The 20,765-nt window shown below is 41.0% G+C and overlaps 1 protein-coding gene across 28 annotated transcripts in view; it reads right to left on the reverse strand.

Annotated features, from left to right (window-relative positions):
- Nucleotides 1-20,765, reverse strand: part of NPAS3 (neuronal PAS domain protein 3) — an 876,069-nt gene that overhangs the window by 54,758 nt on the left and 800,546 nt on the right. For all 28 annotated transcript variants that reach the window (XM_084969006.1, XM_084969005.1, XM_084969003.1 and 25 more), the window contains one exon: nt 11,203-11,321. In XM_084969006.1, coding sequence (XP_084825132.1) covers nt 11,203-11,321 — 119 coding nt within the window. The remainder of the gene's footprint in view (nt 1-11,202; nt 11,322-20,765) is intronic.

The following is a 20,765-nucleotide window of genomic DNA, read 5'->3' on the forward strand; positions in this document are numbered from 1 at the left end:
CCAGGTCTTTGCAGTGGGCAGAGAAAAAAGATATGCTTCAGAGAGAAGATAGCTGTTTATAACAAAATAAGAATTCTAGAATAAGAATGTTTTACATTTCCATGATACCTTTCTTTGACAAGTTTGACAATTATGCTGTGGTTAACTCCAGACATCATTGCAGAACATTTACCCAGGACTCAAAGGCCCCTAGGGCTATTTCAGGCAGGTTAAAAGATGCATTTCTCTTCAACTGGAAACTTATAACAATTTTAGACAACAATAAACCAACTTGAAAAAAAATAAAGGGGACGAGAGATAAATTTAGTAAGAACATGATATTGTGTGTTACTTGGCATTAAAAGAGAGGTGAGTACCTTAAAGTGAGTAAGGAAAAGAAATTTGTCACTGTTCATGGAATAAGGCAAGAGAGTATAATTCTCAACTCACCATTTTATTTTTGCCCTCAATTTAGGATCTAGAGTGATTTCTCAGAGTGTAGTCTAGCTTCAGTCTATCCATAGGACAAGGTACAAAGTTGACTGAGCCCTTCCTAAGGATTACACAATCCTCCTCAGACTTCTCCTGTGCCGCAGTGATTTGGCTAAACCTTTGGTGGAATGTTTTTCAAAGTGGCACTGGCAGCGCGGCAACATGGCAGCTTTTGGTAACTCTGTGTGGGCTCTGATGGAACTTCCCCTTAGGCATTAACCTTTTCCTTTCCAAGAATCAGGGGCTGCTCCTATTAGGCAGATCTGCTATTCTGTTCCACCTAGAATATCCCCAAAGGGCTTTTACTCTGATGTAGTAGAGTATGCACCTTAGAGAGAATGTAATTACACTGAAGGCAGGTCCTATCGTTATTTTGTTTCTAGCAAGGAAACAGAAGCCCAGAATAATCAGGCTGCCTGTCCAATGTTGCATAACAAGTAAGCAGCAACCTGCTGGCAGTAGGGATGAAATTTTCTGACTCCCCCTAAACAGGTGTGCCCCTATTAAGCCACTCTGTTTTCATGACTTCTATAAGGAGTCATGAGTTTGAAGGACATTTGACAAGGGGCTGTTGAGAACTGTTAAATGTATTCAGAACTACCAAGTAATAATCAAGTGACTCTTGATTGTACTTCCAGAGTTCTAGACACTAGAATTGGGTATAAGTGGGGTACAAGTTAAATACATGTTGATTTTTAAAAAACCAAATAGAGTAGTGTGAAAAATGTCGTAGAATATGTCAACCATTAGGAAAGCCTTTTTAAAAGGAAATGGAAGAAAACTTCAACTTATCTTAGCGACAGGGCCTGGAAAGTAAAAAAATTACACAATTCTGTTGGCTGAATATTCTCATCTCTATATCCCCTTTAAAGGAACGAGAATACTGACCCAAGGAAGGAATATGCCTTAGAGCAAGTGATGCCCAATATTTATAAACTCATTCATTTTTTAAAACAAATGTTTATTGTTTCTACTATGTGAATGAAACTGTTCTAGGAGCTTCAGCTTACACTGTGGTAGGGGAGACATATCACATACAGACAAATTTGTGAAACTGTGTTAGGCTGTATTAAGTGCTATGAAGAACAGTAGGCAGCAGGATAAGGCAGATGATGGGGTACAGAAGGTACGCTTGAGCTATTTGATAGCGGGTGGAGTGGGAAATGACATTTGAGCAGAAATATGCCTGAAATGCAGGTGTGACCCATATGTCTATCTGAGGACAATATATACTTCAGGGAGAATAAAAAGCCCCAGTGAAGGGGAGGTGTAAATACTGCTACCAGTCAAATGGTAACATATGGATTGCTTCTGTAGACCATGGCCAACAATGAGCTGAAAATGATGTTTCCACCCTGTCAACTTAGAAATATCCACTGCCTACTGATAGTTCTGATTAAACACACACACACACACACACACACACACACACACACACACACCATACCTGTCCCCCCACCTCCCACCGCCCCTGACACACAATCAAGGCAGCAGCCCAAAGTCTCTCTCTTGAATAGTACTACCGAGGGTTGAGAACTGATATAGAGATGATTCTTTTGTCTAAATTAGTCCTGTAACTGAAAGCACTTTGCAATGAGGCCATTCTTTTAGTCTGACAGTGGAGGGCATTCATAGAGAGATGGGAAAAAGAGATTCGTTCCTTGTCCCCTCGGAAGTCACTACTTGAGAAGACAGGAACTTCAGGATCTTGGCTCTTTTCCTTTACTTGGAATGAATCCATAGAATCTTCCCTGGAATGTTGTATAGTACCCCTGAGATAAAGCTGGCTTCAAGCCACGGTAGTGCTCTGCCTTCCTCAGAGGGTTTAGCTTATGTGTATTTAGATGCCTTAACCAAAATGTGGAGCCTTGTGAGCTTACAGGAGCCTAAAAGCTCCATTTATTCCAGAGATGAACAACATCAAATTGGCCCTGCCCCTACTCCATTTCTTGCATTAAAGGGCTATATTAGTCTTGCCATGACGCTAAATCAATTCCAAAGAAAACCATTCGGTATGTGTTTCTTTTGTTAAAGGGACAGATGACGTATTTCAGTTATATTTTGTATCTTATAATCAAATCAATATTCAGGACACTTAAGCAGGGAGAAATTTCCCAGAAATAAATGCATTTTCTATACTCAGAAGAAATCATTTATTATCCTAGAGCTCACATAACTTCCAGGAGACAATCTGAAATATTATTGATGAATCACTACCCTTCATAGTTACAGGTACATGTACAGAGGTGTAGAAGTTAAGGTTTTAGACTGTCTAGCTCAATCTTTATAAAATTCACAGTAGGAGTTCCATAAACATGGAACTTCACATATGGACAGGTATTGTGTGCTCGCCATGGACCAGGCATTGTGTATCAGCACAACCCACTTTATATCACAGTAGCCTCACAATGAAGGTTTTATTGGTACTCGTGCTTTACAGAAGAGGAAATAGATACTTAAAGTAGTTAAACAATACACTTAAATTCATAGAATCAGGAATTGCAAGTCTAAGTCCTCAGTTGTTTGATGTCACAGCCTATGAGCTCAATCATTCTTCAGTGGGACAGTTTTGCGGTAATGAGGGTCAAACAAAGTCACATACTTGGAAGTCCTTGAAATCTGTAAAGAGTTAGGTAACTGCTGCTTTGGACCACTGGATCAAGAGATTACTTTAGGGAAACAGAAATTCTGGACCTCTGCAGCTGTGGCAGGGCTCAACCCATCAAAGAGTGCTGGGCCTGAAAGAGCTGCGAACTGTGCTTATGTTTACTTTTTAGTTCTTAAAGTCTGTCTTTTCTTCGTTTAAAAGATCTTTTTAATTGGCTGAAGTCTCATAATGATATTTTAAAATCCTTAGATTGAGAAGATATCTACGAAGACATTCTAATCTTGGACAGGCATTCATTAGGTTAATGACCTTATATACCGAAAGGTTTCATTTTTGCATCATTAATGTCCTTTTCAAAGTGATCATCGTTTTCCTTCTTCTTAGCTAGCAAAGACTCAGAAAACCACTGAAAAGATCTAGAATTAGTCAAAGATAGGATGTTCCTGCTTGTCCTACCTGCTTTCTAAAAGCTGTATAATGGAAAATGAAGTACCTATAAGTTGGCAACATACCTGGGCTCCAGTTACTAACATACTTAAGAGTCTATAGACACTTAACAGAATGCTAGTGATTATGCCTCTGGTTGGTAAAATAGCTGGCTGATTAGAAATGACATATCCCAAACTAGAACTATTGTCATGGCTTGGTAATGGGAAATAAATTCTTTAAGATCAGAAATAATGTCAGTTATATTTGAAATGACACTGGAAAGCACAAGATAATGGACAATTGTCAGAGGTGAGTAGGGACTAAAACAAGATAATAGGATTTTAAGAATTTGATTTTATTGGTTCTCTCCTCTATTTGCATTTTTCATCAGGATAATCTCTGCCTATAAGTTCTACCCTGAAAATTTTTTTTCTCCTTCAATTTATTCTGGGTGTCTGAGTTGATTGAAAGGCAATAAATGCGTAGTCTTAGAAAGCCTGAATGGGTTGACAGAATTTTGGTCTCTCTGAAAATTCATCTATTGAATTGACAAGACAGTTACATTTTGTGAAGCTTGGAATACCGTCGTCATCATTTCAAGACAACACGAAGCTGAAGCAAAGGCTTCAGGAGAAGCACTGATATGTCCAGATACCCGGAGTATTTCTGAATCTCACACTGGAAGGAACATCCAGATAGCATCTAATCTGTCCACTCTTGTCTAGGAGGAGAGCCTCCTAAGTGTGTGTACTCTCAGAAATCTCCAGAGAAGGACTCCCACACCACTGTCCACTACATTAGTGCTGAGCATGCCTCCAAACTGAAATTCTGCTACAATGAAAACTTGCTGCATACAGTTACCCTCTAGGGCAAAGAAAGAACTGGCCTTCTTCTAACAATGCTTAACCAATTTTTAGCACTCTTTTGCTTGTTCATTTTTCTTTTTGCTTAGCTAAGCCTGTGTTATCTCATTTGATTGGTAGGAAAATGCTTTGGGTTACATACTGTTAATAGTTTTATCTTATAGGTGAGAAAACTGAGGCACAGGGAGCTTAAGTAAAAACTGAAAATGCTATTTTAGCACAGAGGAGAAGGGATAAGTGCGTTGGGGGAGATACAAAAAGAAGTGATATTTGAGTGGTGCCATATTTGCTGAGTAAGAGTTGTATAGCTAGAAATGTGGCAGAAAGGTATTTTAAAGAAAAAAAAAATAGCATGGCCAAAAGCATAGTGTGAGCATGGAAATGTATTTTAGGAAAGATGATTGGACAGATTTTATGAGAGCATCAGTTTTAAGAGTTCCAGGAAAGAATGATGGAGATGGTAGTAGGCGAGGACCAGATTCTTAAATATGCTGGTACTATGAACCATAAAGACTTAGGACCAGAGAAGTATATGATCACTGAGACTTTGGGAAGATAGTCCATAGAGCAGAGTGCAGGATAGAATGGAGAAATAAAATTTTCTAGGAGGTAATTTGGGAATTTTTTACAACAGACCCCAAAAAAGGCACTAAACTGGAGAAATGGAAATAGAAAACAGGTAGATCCAGCCAATGTTGGCAGCACATTAAAGTGGCACGTGGTCAAGTGGGAGGGGTTGACATCCTAGTATTACAGCCTTGGTTTAATAAGAAGTAAACCAAGAATGAAAATTCCAGATGATTGAAACAGTAATAGTTCTCTTCCAGTTTGATGTCATCTTAAGTCTTGTCTATAGACACATTCAATCAAGGGTACGTTTGCACGTGAAAAGCCTTCAGCTTTAAAATTTACCTAGCTGTGATTCTGACTTTGGAAATCCTAGTGATGCAACCCTGTTACACGCCTAAGTGAACAGAAAAAAAAGGAGGACCATGTGGCACAGAAAATAATTCTCAACTGCAGATATAATCTTTTAATAGTAGGAATTAGTTTTATAAAAAATATTTTCCAAGAAATGCTTTCTCATAAGATTATCTCTATGTGTATGTGGGGATCAAAAATATAAATCGTCGTCTTGTACTTTTGTAATCTAGGGCTTGATGTCTTTTGCCACAGGACTTCAGGATGTATTATTAACACTAAATGGACAAAAGGGAGGAAGAAATGAGGAAAAAGGAAAGGGCTATTGTGACATCGGTGAAATATATTCTGGAAGATACATTAACTTGATTTCTTAATAAGTACCAAAGATGTCATCATATTCAATAGGGTTTTGTAATCTGAAATCACTGGATACACTTCAGGGATTCAAGAACTTCCTGATGCAGAATACATTTGCCTGGGGAGAGGCTCTACAGATGTCATCAAATCCTTAAAGGGACCCATGACACCCCAAATCAAACAAATCACTGTTAATTTTATGAAGTGCCTGACTCCACAGAACAGATACAACCATGAACTTGAAAAAATGAATTAGAGAAGTTCCTAATTTAAAAGATGTCTGTGTTTGTGCTTTGAGAAAATAAAAGAATTTCCATTAGCTAATTAGCACCTTCTAATTTTTTGCTTCTCTTACCTCATATCATATTTAGATATTTAGATAGAAATTCTTTCCTTCCTTCCTTCCCTCTTTCCCTCCCTTCCTTTCTTTCCTCTTTTCTTCCTTCTACCCTCCCTCCCTCTCTCCCTCTCCTCCTTCCTTTCTTTCTTTTTTTAGGGAAGTACCCGAGGCATATGGAAGTTTCCAGGCTAGGGGATGAATTGGAGCTGCAGCTGCCAGCCTACGCCACAGCCACAGCAGCACATGAGTCACATCTGCGACCTCTACCACAGCTCATGGCAGCACTGGATCCTTAACCCACTGAATGAGGCCAAGGATTGAATCTGAAACATCATGGATACTAGTCAGCTTTGTTACTGCTGAGCCACAATGGGAACTCCCTGGATAGAAGTTCTTAAAGCTGAATTATATCAGCAGTCTGAATGAACTAGTGAAATACAATGTGTTTTCTCTATTATTATTTATACTTTGGCTCTTTATATCTAAGGAGGTTGGATAGATTTCAGAAACCATTTAGTTCAACACTTAGCTACAGGCAAATCCACAGCCCAATCCTCCCAGAGGGAGGACTGTTTATTTTTAAGAATCTGGAGTTCCCCATCCTTTCCTAGTGATCTGTGTCAGAGCAGAAACTCCTGGGACTTGAAGATTTTCAAGGAGACAGTCTCGGCACTGTATAAACACAACAGAGCTTCTCCCTCTGTGGGTGTTGTCTAGTCCAGGAGGCTCCAGCCTTCCATGGAAGGTAGGATGTCACCATGTGTGTGGATAAATGCTCTAGAAATGATGGTGAGGCTAGTGGGCATTTAAGAATAGAGAATAAACAACAAGGACCTACTGTATAGCACAGGGAACTGTATTCACTATCCTGTAATAAACCATAATGGAAAAGAATATGAAAAAAAAATATAAAACCGAACACTGCTGTACAGCAGATAATAACATTGTAAATCAACTATACTTCAATAAAATAGATTTTAAAAAAGAAAAGATAAGAAAATGGACAGTCTCTTCCCAAAGGAAACTATCCTCCAAAGATGGGAGCTTGAGGAGGTGACCCTAAGGAGTTTGTCCTCTAGTTTCCCTGATGACATTTCTCCTTTTGGCCCCAGGGCTATACCTCAGAGGTCCCCAGGCACAGACCTAATCAGGAAGGCAGAATACTGATGCAGTGTAGTTGAAAGCCTTTCATGAGAGGCTAAGATACATGGCCAGCAATGAACCCTCAACAACAAGGAAGGCCCTGAGGCATCAGAAGTGGCTGGTCCAGATCACATGCCACTGTGGATTTCAAAGCAAATGGGGACAGAGACAAGGAATATTAGCTCACAGCTGGGAAACATCACTGGAGGAGAGAGGGCAACTTTCCTGAGGCCTGGGGTGTGGGAGCATCAGAAATTTATATCCTATGCTCTACCTGAATTAGCAGGTCTGGATTGGCATGTTTTTGGCTAGAACTCTAGGTCATGGGTACCTGAGTGGGCATCATAGGTCCTGGAAAGGAAGGTAAATCTCTGTAAATCCGCACAAACTAGTGCTGTGGAATAGGCGGAACCACCAGGGAAGATTTTAATCAGGCAAGGGGTTTTTCTTTTAAAAATTTAGATTAATTTTTCCTATGTTGAGGTCCAAATTGGTACTGCACTCTTTGGACTTACTCCATTAAGCAGTGAAGCAGAGCAGTGAACAGGGCAGGCTCTGGGTAGATCCTGGATTCTCAGTGGCTACTCATAAGCTATGTGAATGAACACAAGTGAAGCACTGAACCTTTGAAATCCTGTTTCACCACTTGCAAAATGGGCATGATTGTAAACCAGAAAGCTTGAATGATGCCTGGCACAGAGGAAGTTTTTACATAAGGCTGTGAGAACTGGGTAAAATGAGCATAAGGTGGCACAGTGTCTGCCAAAGTTCAGTAAGTGGTACTTCTGCTACTATTATTACTGTCAGTGACAACAATGATGGCACTAAAAAGTGACAGAGAAAGGACAGCCCATGTGTCAGGATCCCAGAAAAAATGGGGAGAAATACAGTGACCTACACTAAGCAAGGCTTAACATCTTGAATCTTTAAGGGAAAAGAAAGAAGCACACAATGATAATAAATTAGGGCGAATATTGGGAGTATGGAGAAATGATCATCACCGTTTCTTTTTATTTGTGTTTATTGTGTGGTGGGGGGGTGATTACCAGCTTTATTTGAATGTTTTATAAGCTGTTGGATTTATTTACTGAGAATGAACAGATAAATAGGGATGCTATTCAGCTGTGTCATGTCATGGCTTCTCATCAGCTCTTCCACTAACTTCCAGACAAGGTTAATTAACGAGGGAAGCTCGCTGTGGAGGAGGAGGGGTGAGCTGGAGTTGTTGGACGATTCATCTTGCTGGGGGTACTGTGGCTGAATGAACTCTTATGTGAGCACTTCTGGGGAGAGGAGTAAGCACTGGATGGAGACTTTCAGGATGTCTTGAGAAAGATTTACTGTCAGAGGAGTAAGATCATTTTAACATTATATATGATTTGATAGAAATCAGAACAGCTTCTAAATCTTTTCTAATCATGGATGTCTGCTTTTTTTTCCTCTTTTTTGGGGGGGAGGGTACACCTACAGCATATGGAAGTTCCCAGGCTAGGGGTCCATTCAGAGTTACAGCTGCCAGCCTACACCACAGCCACAGCAACGCAGGATCTGAACCATGTATGTGACCTACAACACAGCTCACGGCAACGTCGGATCCTTAACCCACTGAGAGAGGCCAGGGATTGAACCTGCATCCTCAGGGATACTAGTTGGGTTCCTTATTGCTGAACCATGATGGGAATGCCTCAAGGTTATACTTTTTAATATTTTATTTTCCTTTTTAGAGTAAGGGGTCTTTAATCCTAAGCCTGAGACGCTCCCAAAACACTTCTTCCGTATGTGTTCTGGAGGTCCCTTTTCACTCACTTCTCATAGGTAACATGCCACCTCCTCAGGGAGACCTGGGACCCTAGCTAAGGTGGTCCCCACCAGCCACTCCCTCATATTACCTTGCCTCACTCTCTGCCTAATCATGCAGCCTAGTGGTTAAGTGCATGGGAAGTGGAGCCAGACTCCTAGGGTTCAAACCCCAGCTCTGTCTCTTCAGTGTGTGACCTTAGGTATGCTGATTAACTTTTGGAACCTTAGTTTCTTCATCTGTAAAATGGAAGCAATGAACATACTTTCCTTCTGGATTGCTGTGAGGATTCATACACAGAACCTGTCCCACGCTCAGCCCACTATAGCGTGCACAAATGTTAGCTATTGTTTTAGTCTTCATGGTTCTCCAAAATCACTTTCTTTCTTTATTTGCTTATTGTTGTCTGTTTCCCCCATTAGGTAGCAGTCAGCAGGAACTTTCTGTTGTTCAGTGCTCAGTTTAAGATCTCGAATAGGCTCCATATTAGGAACTTAATAAATATTTGCTGAACTAATGAACGAATGGTCTATTAATATTTAAGAAATTACCTTGTCCAATTTCAGGTCATGTAGAAAACACAGGTGGACTGAGCTGCCCGGATGACAAACAGAACCCAAGCCACTTGGTCTCTTGCCTAGACTATTTCTCCATATTATTATTACCACACCCCCACTTTTGGGCCTAGCTAAAATTTTTCAGAGCTTTACAATCTCTAGTTTGTTGCATGAACACAGTAATACTTTTTGTTGGGTTTCAAAAAATTATCTAATGATACAAAATTATACTAGATACTGCCTTTTCAAAATATCTCTCACTTCTTCCACCCTTCTTCCCTTATGGGATATGCCTGCTACAAACCAGTAGAAACCAGGAATGGTGAAGAACCAATGGGGACAGACAGGAAAGTTGGAATGCCACGAAAGCATCTTTCTACCAAAATGACAATGATCACTACTGCCCCTATAGTTTGCTTGTAGAATTCCAAACTAGCAAAGACTACACAGTTAACAACTAATAAATGTACAGTGTTTAGCAAGGCAGGAAAATACAAAATGGTCCTAAGGATTCTGTTCTCTGTCTACCGACATACTCCTTTGTAACAGGCCAAGAAACCCCTCTGTAGGTGCAGCTAATGCACACAGGCACTGTCCAGGTGTCTCTCCTTTGCTTTGAAACCTCAGTGTGGCTTTCAGGGTGTAGCTCAGCTAAAGCCCTTCTGAGAAGGACCTGCTTTCCCACTTCCTTCCTTTTTTACAGAAGAATTAATATCAAGGCGAATGCCTGATTCTGACTTTTCTGCAGCTGCCAGTCTCCTGATGACTTATGTAAGGTTTTCAAGGCCTGACGAGAGTGACCGTTACCATCCCTGACAAGGCTGTGGTCTCATTCTGCAAGAGCTAGGCTTCTGGAAGCTCTAGACTCTCCAGTAGGGAAGGGTCATGCCGGCCGCAGCCACAGTGCATCCCATTTCTGCTTGCCCTCCTCATATAATAAATATTGTTGGACAGATTGGTTAGTGTGTTGCAAATTGATAACATTCAGGTTGCCAAAGGCATTTCATAAATTTTACTGGTCTTAATTTATGTTGCTATAGTAACAGAAACATTGGAATTCCCCAAGATTAGAAAACTTTTACATCTTTAACCTTAGAATGATAATAACGTAGATGATGACTCTGGACCTGGTCTTTGCTGTTGGATGGAACACATCCTCTATATGTGGAGTGTTCTGTGGATGCTAAGATATGGCTGACTGTTCAATCATTGTAATTTCAAAATTAGGATTTCTGACATTCAACCTGATTTTCTTATCTATATGTGTGAATCTTGGTGGCCAAGATGTTACTAAAATGGACAGCCTTTCTCTCAAGAGAAAGGAGGGACTGGAAGAGGGAAGTGGGAGAAGTAGAATTCTTATAAGTAAGTAGTAGTTCTAGAAGACTCATCTTAAGGACGGATGTGAATCTGGCTCACCTTCTCCATCAAAGTGAATTTCTAGCATGTGCTGAAGCACTTGATGCATTATTAACACGTGTTTTAAGAAAAGACACTCTGTTGAGGCATTTAGTGCACCAGCTCTGTCTGAAGTGAGAAAGAGAGGGATAATGAATCCCCTGCCTTGAGACAGGAAGGTAACTAAGAACCCCGTGGGCTGCGTGAGATCACATGTCTTGATTATACGGACCCAGAGCAGCTGGGAAACTCGATGCAAATGACCTAGGATTGACCTGAGACAGAAGTCTTTCCCCTGCTGGAGCCCGGCTTACCTTATATCCTGATGATTTGATGTGCACGCCGCGTTTGGTCAGAGTAGATTTCATTCGGATGAAAAAGGAACGCTCAAGGGTGTTGTCAGTGGTTAGCAGACTGGGGCTGGTTGATTCCACTGAAGAATACAAAAATACATACACATGATTTAGATCTCCACACAGCCCCTCTCAGCTACTGCTCAGGTGCAACCCTTGAGTTCACTAAAAATAAATGACTGATGGGTGCCAAGAGCGTAGTAATCAATTTACCTCATTTAGAAAATGTTTACTTTGCAGAAAAGAAAAAAAATTAATGTATCTGGAGAAACTCCATCCCAGTTTCTAGCAAGAGCTTTTCAGGTCTTTTCAGTTCCAGCAGCTCCCCAGTGGGGTTTGAGAGTAGCTAAGTAACTGTTGCCCAACTTGAGCCTTGGCTGGTGTACATGGAGAGAACAGTCACAAAAAAGAAGGACCCTGGAGATTTATGGGATCAACCAAGACTCAGGCAGAGGTGCTTCTGATGACACGATGACTTGTTTTTGTTCTCTCCGCAAATGCCTTCTTGGATCATTTGCTTACTGGGGAGTTCTGAGAACCATGGAACCATCAAGGTTGGGTACTCACACCCTGGCCTGTTTTCTTGTCCTCCTGAGTTAGTTCCCTTCATGCTGGGGAATAAGAGACATGAAGTCTTCTCAATGGACTTGAGATAGAGGGCTGAGAATGGGATATACAGACAGGAACAAAAACTGCTTTACTTCTTTGCTTCAGATATGAGAAATCCTTGTTTGTTCTCTGAAGCAAGGGAGTATTTAGACTAAGCAGAATGTGTTTTTACTTAGGAAACTTAAAATGGTAGTTTGCAGTCATACCGATCTAAAATCACCTTTATGCAAATGGGCCAGAATACAATGTACATCTCTTTTCTTTAAAAATAAGCTTCTAAGGAGTTTTATAAATTTAAGTATTTTCCCCAAAAGACAGTAATTTGGGGGCTTTAAAGCCTAATAATACTCTCATTTTACTCTTTTAAAAGAGTACTTCAAAGTTTTTCTTATTCTCAAGTTCAAAAAATATATGTGTCCAACAATAAAATAGAATTTCTTTTGAGCAGTTTCTACATGAACACTGATTTCCTCTGGGGTGAAGGTAAAGAATATGTTAATAAAGAGATTTAAGAATTAAGTAGGTGTGAAAATAGCTATTAAAACCCCCAAATAGGCAACACAAGCTTTTAAATCTTAAATTATGAAATGTATTCCATATTTTTTAAGGGAAAGAAACATCTATTTTTTATATTAAACTTGATTCTCAGATGAAAGAAGAATGAGAGCTGCTATAATAACAGAAGCCTTGCTCTTTGTGGTCTGGGCTTTTCTTGTATCATTCTTGTCTTAATATGACTATATTTTCCTCTATTTATGGCACTTCCATTCTGGGGTGATGGAACCACTGACAAGTGTCCCTTCTTATGTGTCTCTTAAGATTTTCTTTTTTTTTTTTTTTGTTATAGAGAGCACGGATCTGATGTCATTTTAAATGTACAGCTTTTTATCACTCGAGGGAAAAGCAGAGCCATGTTATATTTAGTACTTTCATTTCTTCTGATTAAATATGAATTACTATGAAATTTTTCTCATCATCTAACACGCCATAATACGCCAACAGCTTTTTAATACACTATATAAGCACAAACTTCTGCTCTAAGAGTTTAATTTGCCCCTCTAATCCAATCACATCAACCTTATTTCTCTTATCAGAGATTCCCATTTTGAATTAAATGAGCTCATTAGTTTTAATCAAAAGCAGAGAGATCAAAACTTAAACGTAAATGCTTTAGATCAGAACTGTCAGTCAGCCGTGCAGTTCTATTTTACTAAAACACAAGATCAGAGACCCTTAGAACCAATTTTTCTCGTAAGGGATGCCGAGAGCTTGAAGATGCTATATCCCTTTTTTTTTTCCCCTTCCTCCCAAGGACAGATTATACATTTAAGGTTAGACTTAATTTATAGCAGTTTTTCATCCTGGTGGAAATGGAAAAGTATGCCAATCTACTAGTGGCCCTTTCACATTTATTGGCCCTGGTCCTCAGAGACTTGAACTAATGTGAAGCCATCAGTATCCACACCACAAACTCAGCCTTAACAATTCAGCTCTGTTCGGCAAGATTGTGTTTGTAACAGCAGAGGGAAAATGTGACTTCCCAGAAAAGTGAACTGTGTTTTAGGGCTGGGGTCCAGGATACCCTGACTCAGTAAGGAAGGAAGGAACCATGTAACCCTGAAAAGGTGGGTAATGCAGACATCGTTAGAAATTATTATTGTTTTCAGTATGTGGAACTGCACAGGTAAACACTTAGCATGCACTTTGGAGACCCTGGTGTGGGAGACCTAAGCTTTGTGTGTGCTGTGTCCTCCTCTGGCTGGGCAGTGAATGGGACCTCTCCCTCCACAACCCACTGTGTTAAATTTCTGGCACATACAGGGATGGCAGTGAGTAAACCCAGCACAACTAATGTGAGAGGAATGCTGAGGTCAGATTTTGCCCCATTGAAGTTCAGATTGGAAATCTAAACCAGTCTTCAAGCTTTATTTTCAAGAGCGTGAGGGTGGGTGGAGGTGGTCAGGAAGAAGGAGAGAGGGCAACTTAGAAGAGTTGGGTTTCTGATGAAGATGTCTGCTTTCATTCCACATGGCTTGTTAGTGCTGAGGACAGGGGCAGAAGTAACCTGCCATGCCGGCCCTTTCAAAGGGACACTTAACAAACTCATCCCCGTGTGTGTGTGTGTGTGTGCCTTGTCCATGTTTCCTCAAGGGCTAGCGAGTATGCTCAGGTTATCCCAGCTCTGAAAGAGGTGTCGCTCGTGTAAAGAGACATATCATTTGCATGTGACAGACAAGAGCAGCAGCTTCGGAAGAGAAGCTTTCTAAGTGTCTCAGGTGAGAAGCATGGATTGTGTGAAGGCTCTATTGGGAGAGAGCCAAGGGAGCATGGCCTGGGTGACTGTGCGACATGACTGAATAGAGAAGGAAGTTGTCTGCGTGTGTGTGTGTGTGTGTGTGTGTGTGTGTGTGTGTGTGTGTGTATTCTGGGCAGATGTGAAGAGAGAACAAAGGAGTGAGAAAACTATCCTTAAGACTGATGCTCTAGGAGTTCCCATCATGACTCAGTGGAGACGAATCTGACTAGCATCCATGAGGATGCAGGTTTGATCCTTGGCCTCGGTCGGTGGGTTAAGGATCAGGCATTTTTGTGAGCTGTGGTGTAGGTCACAGATGAGGCTTGGATCTGGTGGTGTTGTGGCTGTGACGTAGGCAGGCAGCTACAGCTCCGATTTGATCCCTAGCCTGGGAACCTCTGTATGCCTTGGGTGTGGCCCTAAATAAATAAATAAATTAAAGACGGATGCTCTATAAAGACTGCAAAGCCAGTCTACATCCAAGAAGCATTTTAGGGGGCTTTCTAGATATCACACTCTTTTCTGTCAACTTTTTGAGGCAGGCTGTGATTGCTGCATGATTGGATAAGAAATTTGGGATCCAGAGAAGTTATATCTGCTGCCTGAGACACAGGAGAAATGGGCAGGTCAGACTGGATTAAGTGGTCAAAGCTGAGATATGGTTAGTTTTGAGCTATGAATTATAAACGAGAAACTGAAAGAGGGGAAAAAAAACAAGACCCGCACAACTGAAAGCCAGATAAAGAAATAGACTCTCCTTTGCTGTGTCTCAAGGGCCTCAAGTTTTAAATAAATCTAAATGATCTCAGCTCTTGAAATGTCAGTTTTTGCATATTTTGTAAAATTTCCAGAACAATTTATAGCAAAAGTTGTAATAATTTTTATGTTGGCAAATGCCAGCATAATGTGAAAGCATATCTTTGTTGTTCTGCATCTGTTTATGATTCCCTAACCGGTACTGTGGCTAGTGCTTCCTTATAATTATGAAGGGGCAGCGGTGGGGAAGGTAGGGGAGGAGGAGGTGGCTGCAAACCTTCTAGTTTTCACTGGCCAATCCGAGGGCCAGGTGTATTCTGAGCACTTTCTGGACCCTCTGCAGGGTCCGTGCAAGTGGACGAGGCCAAAGCATAAAGAGGGCCTTTCCTGGAGTTCCTGTTGTAGGGCAGGGGAATTGAATCCATCTGGTATTCATGAGGACATGGTTTTCAATTCCTGGCCTCACTCAGTGGGTTAAGGATCCAGCATTGCCGTGAGCTGTGGTATAGGTCGCAGATGTGGCTTGGATCCCGAATTGCTGTGGCTCTGATTTGACCCCTAGCCTGGGAACTTCCATATGCCATGGGTGAGCCCCTAAAAAGACAAAAAAAAAAAAAAAAAGAGGGCCTTTCTTTATAGCACACTCCAAATGTTTGCAGTGCCATCCTAGGGTCAGAGCTCAACTATCATCCAATCCTGACCTGACTGGAGTGGGAGAGAAAAGGAAAGTTCAGTTTTGAGGAAACTCTCTTACTCCTCAGTGTGAACAAAGTGTTTTTTCCTTTTAAAGGTGAAGTGGAGTCGGGCTAAATTGCCAAGCCCAACTTATGTTAATGTACCTTCCCCATTTCACTGCCTAAATGCATCTTGCCTTTTGCAGATGTTCTGTGCAGTGCCAATAACCAAAGGACTTTCATAACGCAAGGGAAGAGATGTTGTTTCAGTTTGCAATTACCTTAATAAAGCCACACTGTTTCATTGAGGTGTGCTGTTAGCTTTGTTAAGATACTGATGTATTCCAGGACTTGAATGTGAGTAGTTGTCAAATATGTGACAAGTTGTATCTTTCCTTACAAAAGTTTTCCTGCACTTCCTCAGCTGCTTGGAAGTTAGGTTTGATCATGTGTCCTTATGTGGCCAACAGAGTGTGAGCAGAAATCATGGCATCATTCCCAGGTGGAATGTTCAAGAATGTTCACGAATTCAGGTGGAATGTTCTCTTTCTCTGCTGTGATGAATATCAGCATTTCAGATGGTGGCTGTCATTTTAGATCAGCCTAGGTCTTAGAATGAAAATGTGGGATAGAACCCTTAGTGCGTCTTCACAGAAATAAATCTTTGTTGTAATTTGGGGATTGTTTTTTAATTGGAGCCCATAGTGACTGAGACACACACAAAATCTTTATTCTTATATAAATATATGCTGTCCATGTTTCCCAGATCATCAGTGGCAGAGCACACAGACATGAACTGTTTGTCTGATTCCAAAGTTTATAATATGTCCAATATACTGTTCTAACATTTAATTATATCCTTGTTTTTAGCTCTTAAGCTAGGGCAGCAGGGTAGAGACAGATTAATTTGGATTCCCTGTAGCACATAGCCTGGTTCCTTGTGCCCATAGTAAAAATTTATATATATATATATATATATATATATATATATGCATTTTATGTATATATACACATATTATTTATATATATTTAGTATATCCAATAATGAATATTCATTAAACATTGATTTTAATGTAATAGCTCTTTCCAACAGTTTTAGGCCAGTGGTAAAAATAAATCTTTTCTCATGGCAGTTGTCTCAGTGGGTTTTATGTTTGTTCAGGGTGAAAACTGGTAACTTTAAAATGCCACAGGAGTTCCCATCATGGCTCAGTGGTTAATGAGGACGAGGGTTTGATCCCTGGCCTTGCTCAGTGGGTTGGGGATCTGGTGTTGCCGTGTGAACTGTGGTGTAGGTCACAGATACGGCTCAGATCACACATTGCTGTGGCTGTGGTGTAGGCCAGTGGCTACAGCTCTGATTTGACCCCTAGCCTGGGAATCTCCGTATCCTGTGGGTGTGGCCCTAAAAAGACAAAAAAAAAAAAAAAAAAGCCGCAAAATTTTTAATACTTCTCCTTCCAAAAGGTGGTGCCTGCTTCTTCTCCCCTAGTGTAGGCTGGTCTGGGTGACTTCTTTTTTTTTTCTTTTTAGGGCTGCACCTGCAGCATATAGAAATTCCCAGGGTAGGGGTCAAATTGGAGCTGTAGTTGCCGCCTTCACCACAGCTACAGCAATGTTAGATCTGAGCCGAGTCTTGAGACCTACACCACAGCTCATGCCAGATCCTTAACCAACTGAGCGATGCCACAGATTGTACCTGTGTCCTTATGGATACTATTCAAGTTTGTTATTGCTGAGCTACAATGGGAACTCCCTTGGTGACTTACTTCTAATAGCATGTAGCAGAGTTGGTGGTGTTTGATTTGGTCATAACAGGCATTGTGGATTCCCTGTTGCTCCCTCCCAGGTCATTCACTCTGAGGGAACCAGCTGCCATGTTGTGCAGACACTTGAGCAGCCCCGTGGGGAGGCCAGTGTAGTGAGGAATTGAGGTGTCCACCCATAGTCACGTGAGCGAGCTTAGACATGGACCCTCCTGCCCTACCCAAGCCTTCAGATGACTATGCTCTGACTGACATCTCCATGGCAACCTCATGAGAGATCCTGAGCTAGAACTACTCAGACAAGCTGCCACTGGACTCCTGACATGTAGAAATCATGTGGGATATCTTCACTTTTTAAAATTTGTCGGTATTGGAGGTAATTTGTTATGCAAAGATAGAGAATATAACATCCAGGTGGAATGACATTTTGAAAAAAAATCATGGCTTAGCCGTGCTTTGATATATGACAACCATGTATGTCAATAAAACTTGCGATTTTTGAGAAGGAATACATTGCCCAGAATTTCAGTACATGGTGAATTCACACATGTAAGGAAAACTACCTGCTATGATGATTTGCGTAAGGGGAGTCTGTGTTTTCAAAGGTAAACGCTTAACCGGTTTTATAAAAAGTGCAGTTTGCAAAAGGTCCTATTAACAGTGTCACCTGCAAGACTGTGAAATCTTGAAAGGCAGACTTGATGTCTTACATTTTGCTTTTTTTGTATTTACTCCCTGCCCTTCTCCAGCCCTCCTCAGACTCCCAAGGGCCTAAGACTGTATTTTATATAAATAGGCACCCAGTTTGCATGTCAAATAGAATAATATTCTGATGCTTTCTTTTAAGAATTATTCACTTCACCCCTGCTCATTCTTTCACACCAAACATCTTGTCCCGAGAAGTCTTTGTTTTTCTTTTTTTTCATGAGAAGGAATCATTATGTCCTCTTCTTGTATTCATCTCTATGGAAGCATTTTCTCGTGTTATTTTGAGAGCCATGGAGCAGTGGGTTTGGTCGTTAAAAGAGGATTGGCCTGATTTTACCCAGAATTAGAGAACACTTAGTTCTCTGTGTTTTGAGAGTGGTTTTTATCCCACTGGCCTGTCCTCTATCAGGTAGCAGGGTGACTTTGAAGGGGTGATGGCCCTTGGCAGAATAGAATACACTGAGGTCCTTGGCCACTGGTGGCAAGGCAGCACCCACCATTTCTACCACCTTTTGGATGTTAGGCAAACGCACTTCAGCCCTTACACTCTGGCTCAGCCATCAGCCTCTATCAGCTTCCCTGCTTGCTCTGGAGTAGGGAGGCAAAGGCCAGTTTACGGAAGTCTCATTAGGGCTGATGTCTGCTCCCACTCAATTGTGAATCTTCAGCTTTGTTTAGAAACTTGTGAATCATTAACGGAAACTCTAGAGCAGAGCTGTGAAAATAAGCGTGGTTCCGTAATGATGTCATAAACATCTTCCAAAGTCACATTAAAAGTAATTCGCCAGAAAAAGGCAAAAATAATAATCTGCCAGCCAATGCCACCTGTCGGCACCGACTCGCCAGCAATATCTGCCGGCCTGAGATGAGAATCGCAATGCAGAAGGCTGCCTTTTGGGTTTCCCTCGCCTGGTGGGGGCTGCTGCTTGGGGAGGCTGTCCCCTGAGGGAGAGAAGAGCCTTCAGCGGCCGCCTGCTGCTCCACAGTTGGTGTTTGGAGGATACCACTCTGGGGAAATGCACACAGTGAAAGAGTCAAGCTGCTACCAGTGGGTGTTTCTATCCACAACTACTAAGCCTCAGGAAAGTTCAAGGGGAAAGACTGGGAATTGTAAAGAGAGCCTAGGAGAGTAGGAGGCATCCAGAGTGACCCATTCTGCAGCAGGCCGAGCACTCCAAGTAGCCTGCTGTCTGAATACTACGAGCAAGTATTTTAAATCTTATTGGAGACGCCCTATAAATGTTGCCACTTGAGGGATCTATTCTGGGAGAAAAATATAGCACGTCCTCCCGGGATGCTGCTTGGATTCCATTACCAATATTGCGTAGGGGATCGAGTTGTGGCAATGCTTTTATCATGACTATAAAGTGGTTACGAGCCAATTCCTCATATAAAACATACTCAATAACACTGAGGCTCTTTTTCCCCTTTTCTGTTTCCTCCTTTTATTTCCTTCCTTCCTTTCTTCCCTTTATTTTATTTTATTTTTTTAACAACAAACATGATGTCAGACAAAGGGCATCAGGACTTAGTCTTTGTAGTACAGAACAAAATAACAATACATAAACACCTTTGTGAAGGCAGCTTGAAACCCCATGTTTTCTATTAAAAAGTCATGTTCAATCTTCACTGTTGATAGAACCGAATAGCTAACACAGGGAACATTGTATATCAGAAAGGTCAATAGTTATTATGAGCTACAAATATATTTTTTTCTATCCTTCAGGCTGTTTAGCGCATATCACAGCATGAGCAGCTGTCTTCTTTAATGCTTTTAAAATTAGAATCCCAAAGAGGAAGAAAAAATTACGGTTGCCATGATTGCTCTTTGCTTTTGTAAGTTTACTTTAATATACTATTTTATATACATGAATCTTCCGTGCAGCCTATCCATGGGGCAGTAACTGGTTGCCAGTATCTAGCTCAACTGCCATGTTTATTTTCTTAGCATTCTGGCCAGAACTCCATCTCAGGCACAGATGTTGTCGACATACCATATTTTCAAAAGAAGTTGTATAGAGGAGTCTGGTTACAGAGGCGCTTGCAAACATACACATATGCATTCTGCCTTTTCACTGCTTTAAAGCTCTGTGACTAACAACAACAATGCCATGTGATGAGAAACAGTTAGGCAGCTCTGGGTGAAAAATTAGGCAGTGATTCAAACCATTGATACACAAAGTATGACTCTCCACATGAAGGCAGGGGGGACCGAGAGTGCACCTTTTAGACTGCTAAAGGCTGATCTTCTCCCCATGCCTGGAATTCCTTGCCCTTACTCAGCACATAGCTCTAGAGAAAATGAGTGTTTTATTTAAATTTTTTAATTATAGTTGATGTACAATGTTCTGTCAATTTCTGCTGTACAGCAAAGTGACCCAGTTATATATATTCTTTTTCTCTCTATACTTTTTCTCTATATATTATTTTCCTCATATTATCGTCTATCAGGTTCTATCACAAGTGATAGGATATAGTTCCCTGTGCTGTACAGTAGGACCTCATTGCCTATCCATTCTAAATGTAATAGTGTGCATTTACTAACCCCGAACTCCCTGTCCACTCCACTCCCTCCCCCTTCTCCTTGGCGACCACAAGTCTGTTCTCTATGTCAATGAGTTTGTCTCTCTTCTGTAGATAGGTTCATTTGTGCCATATATTAAATTCCACATATAAGTGATATCATATGGTATTTGTCCTCTTTCTGACTGACAT

This window comes from Sus scrofa, chromosome 7 (assembly GCF_054392235.1).
Source record: "Sus scrofa isolate SSC_HxYL_T2T_F1_AM1 chromosome 7, Sscrofa_HxYL_maternal_Yorkshire_Landrace_v2.0, whole genome shotgun sequence".
NCBI classification, from domain to species: domain Eukaryota; kingdom Metazoa; phylum Chordata; class Mammalia; order Artiodactyla; family Suidae; genus Sus; species Sus scrofa.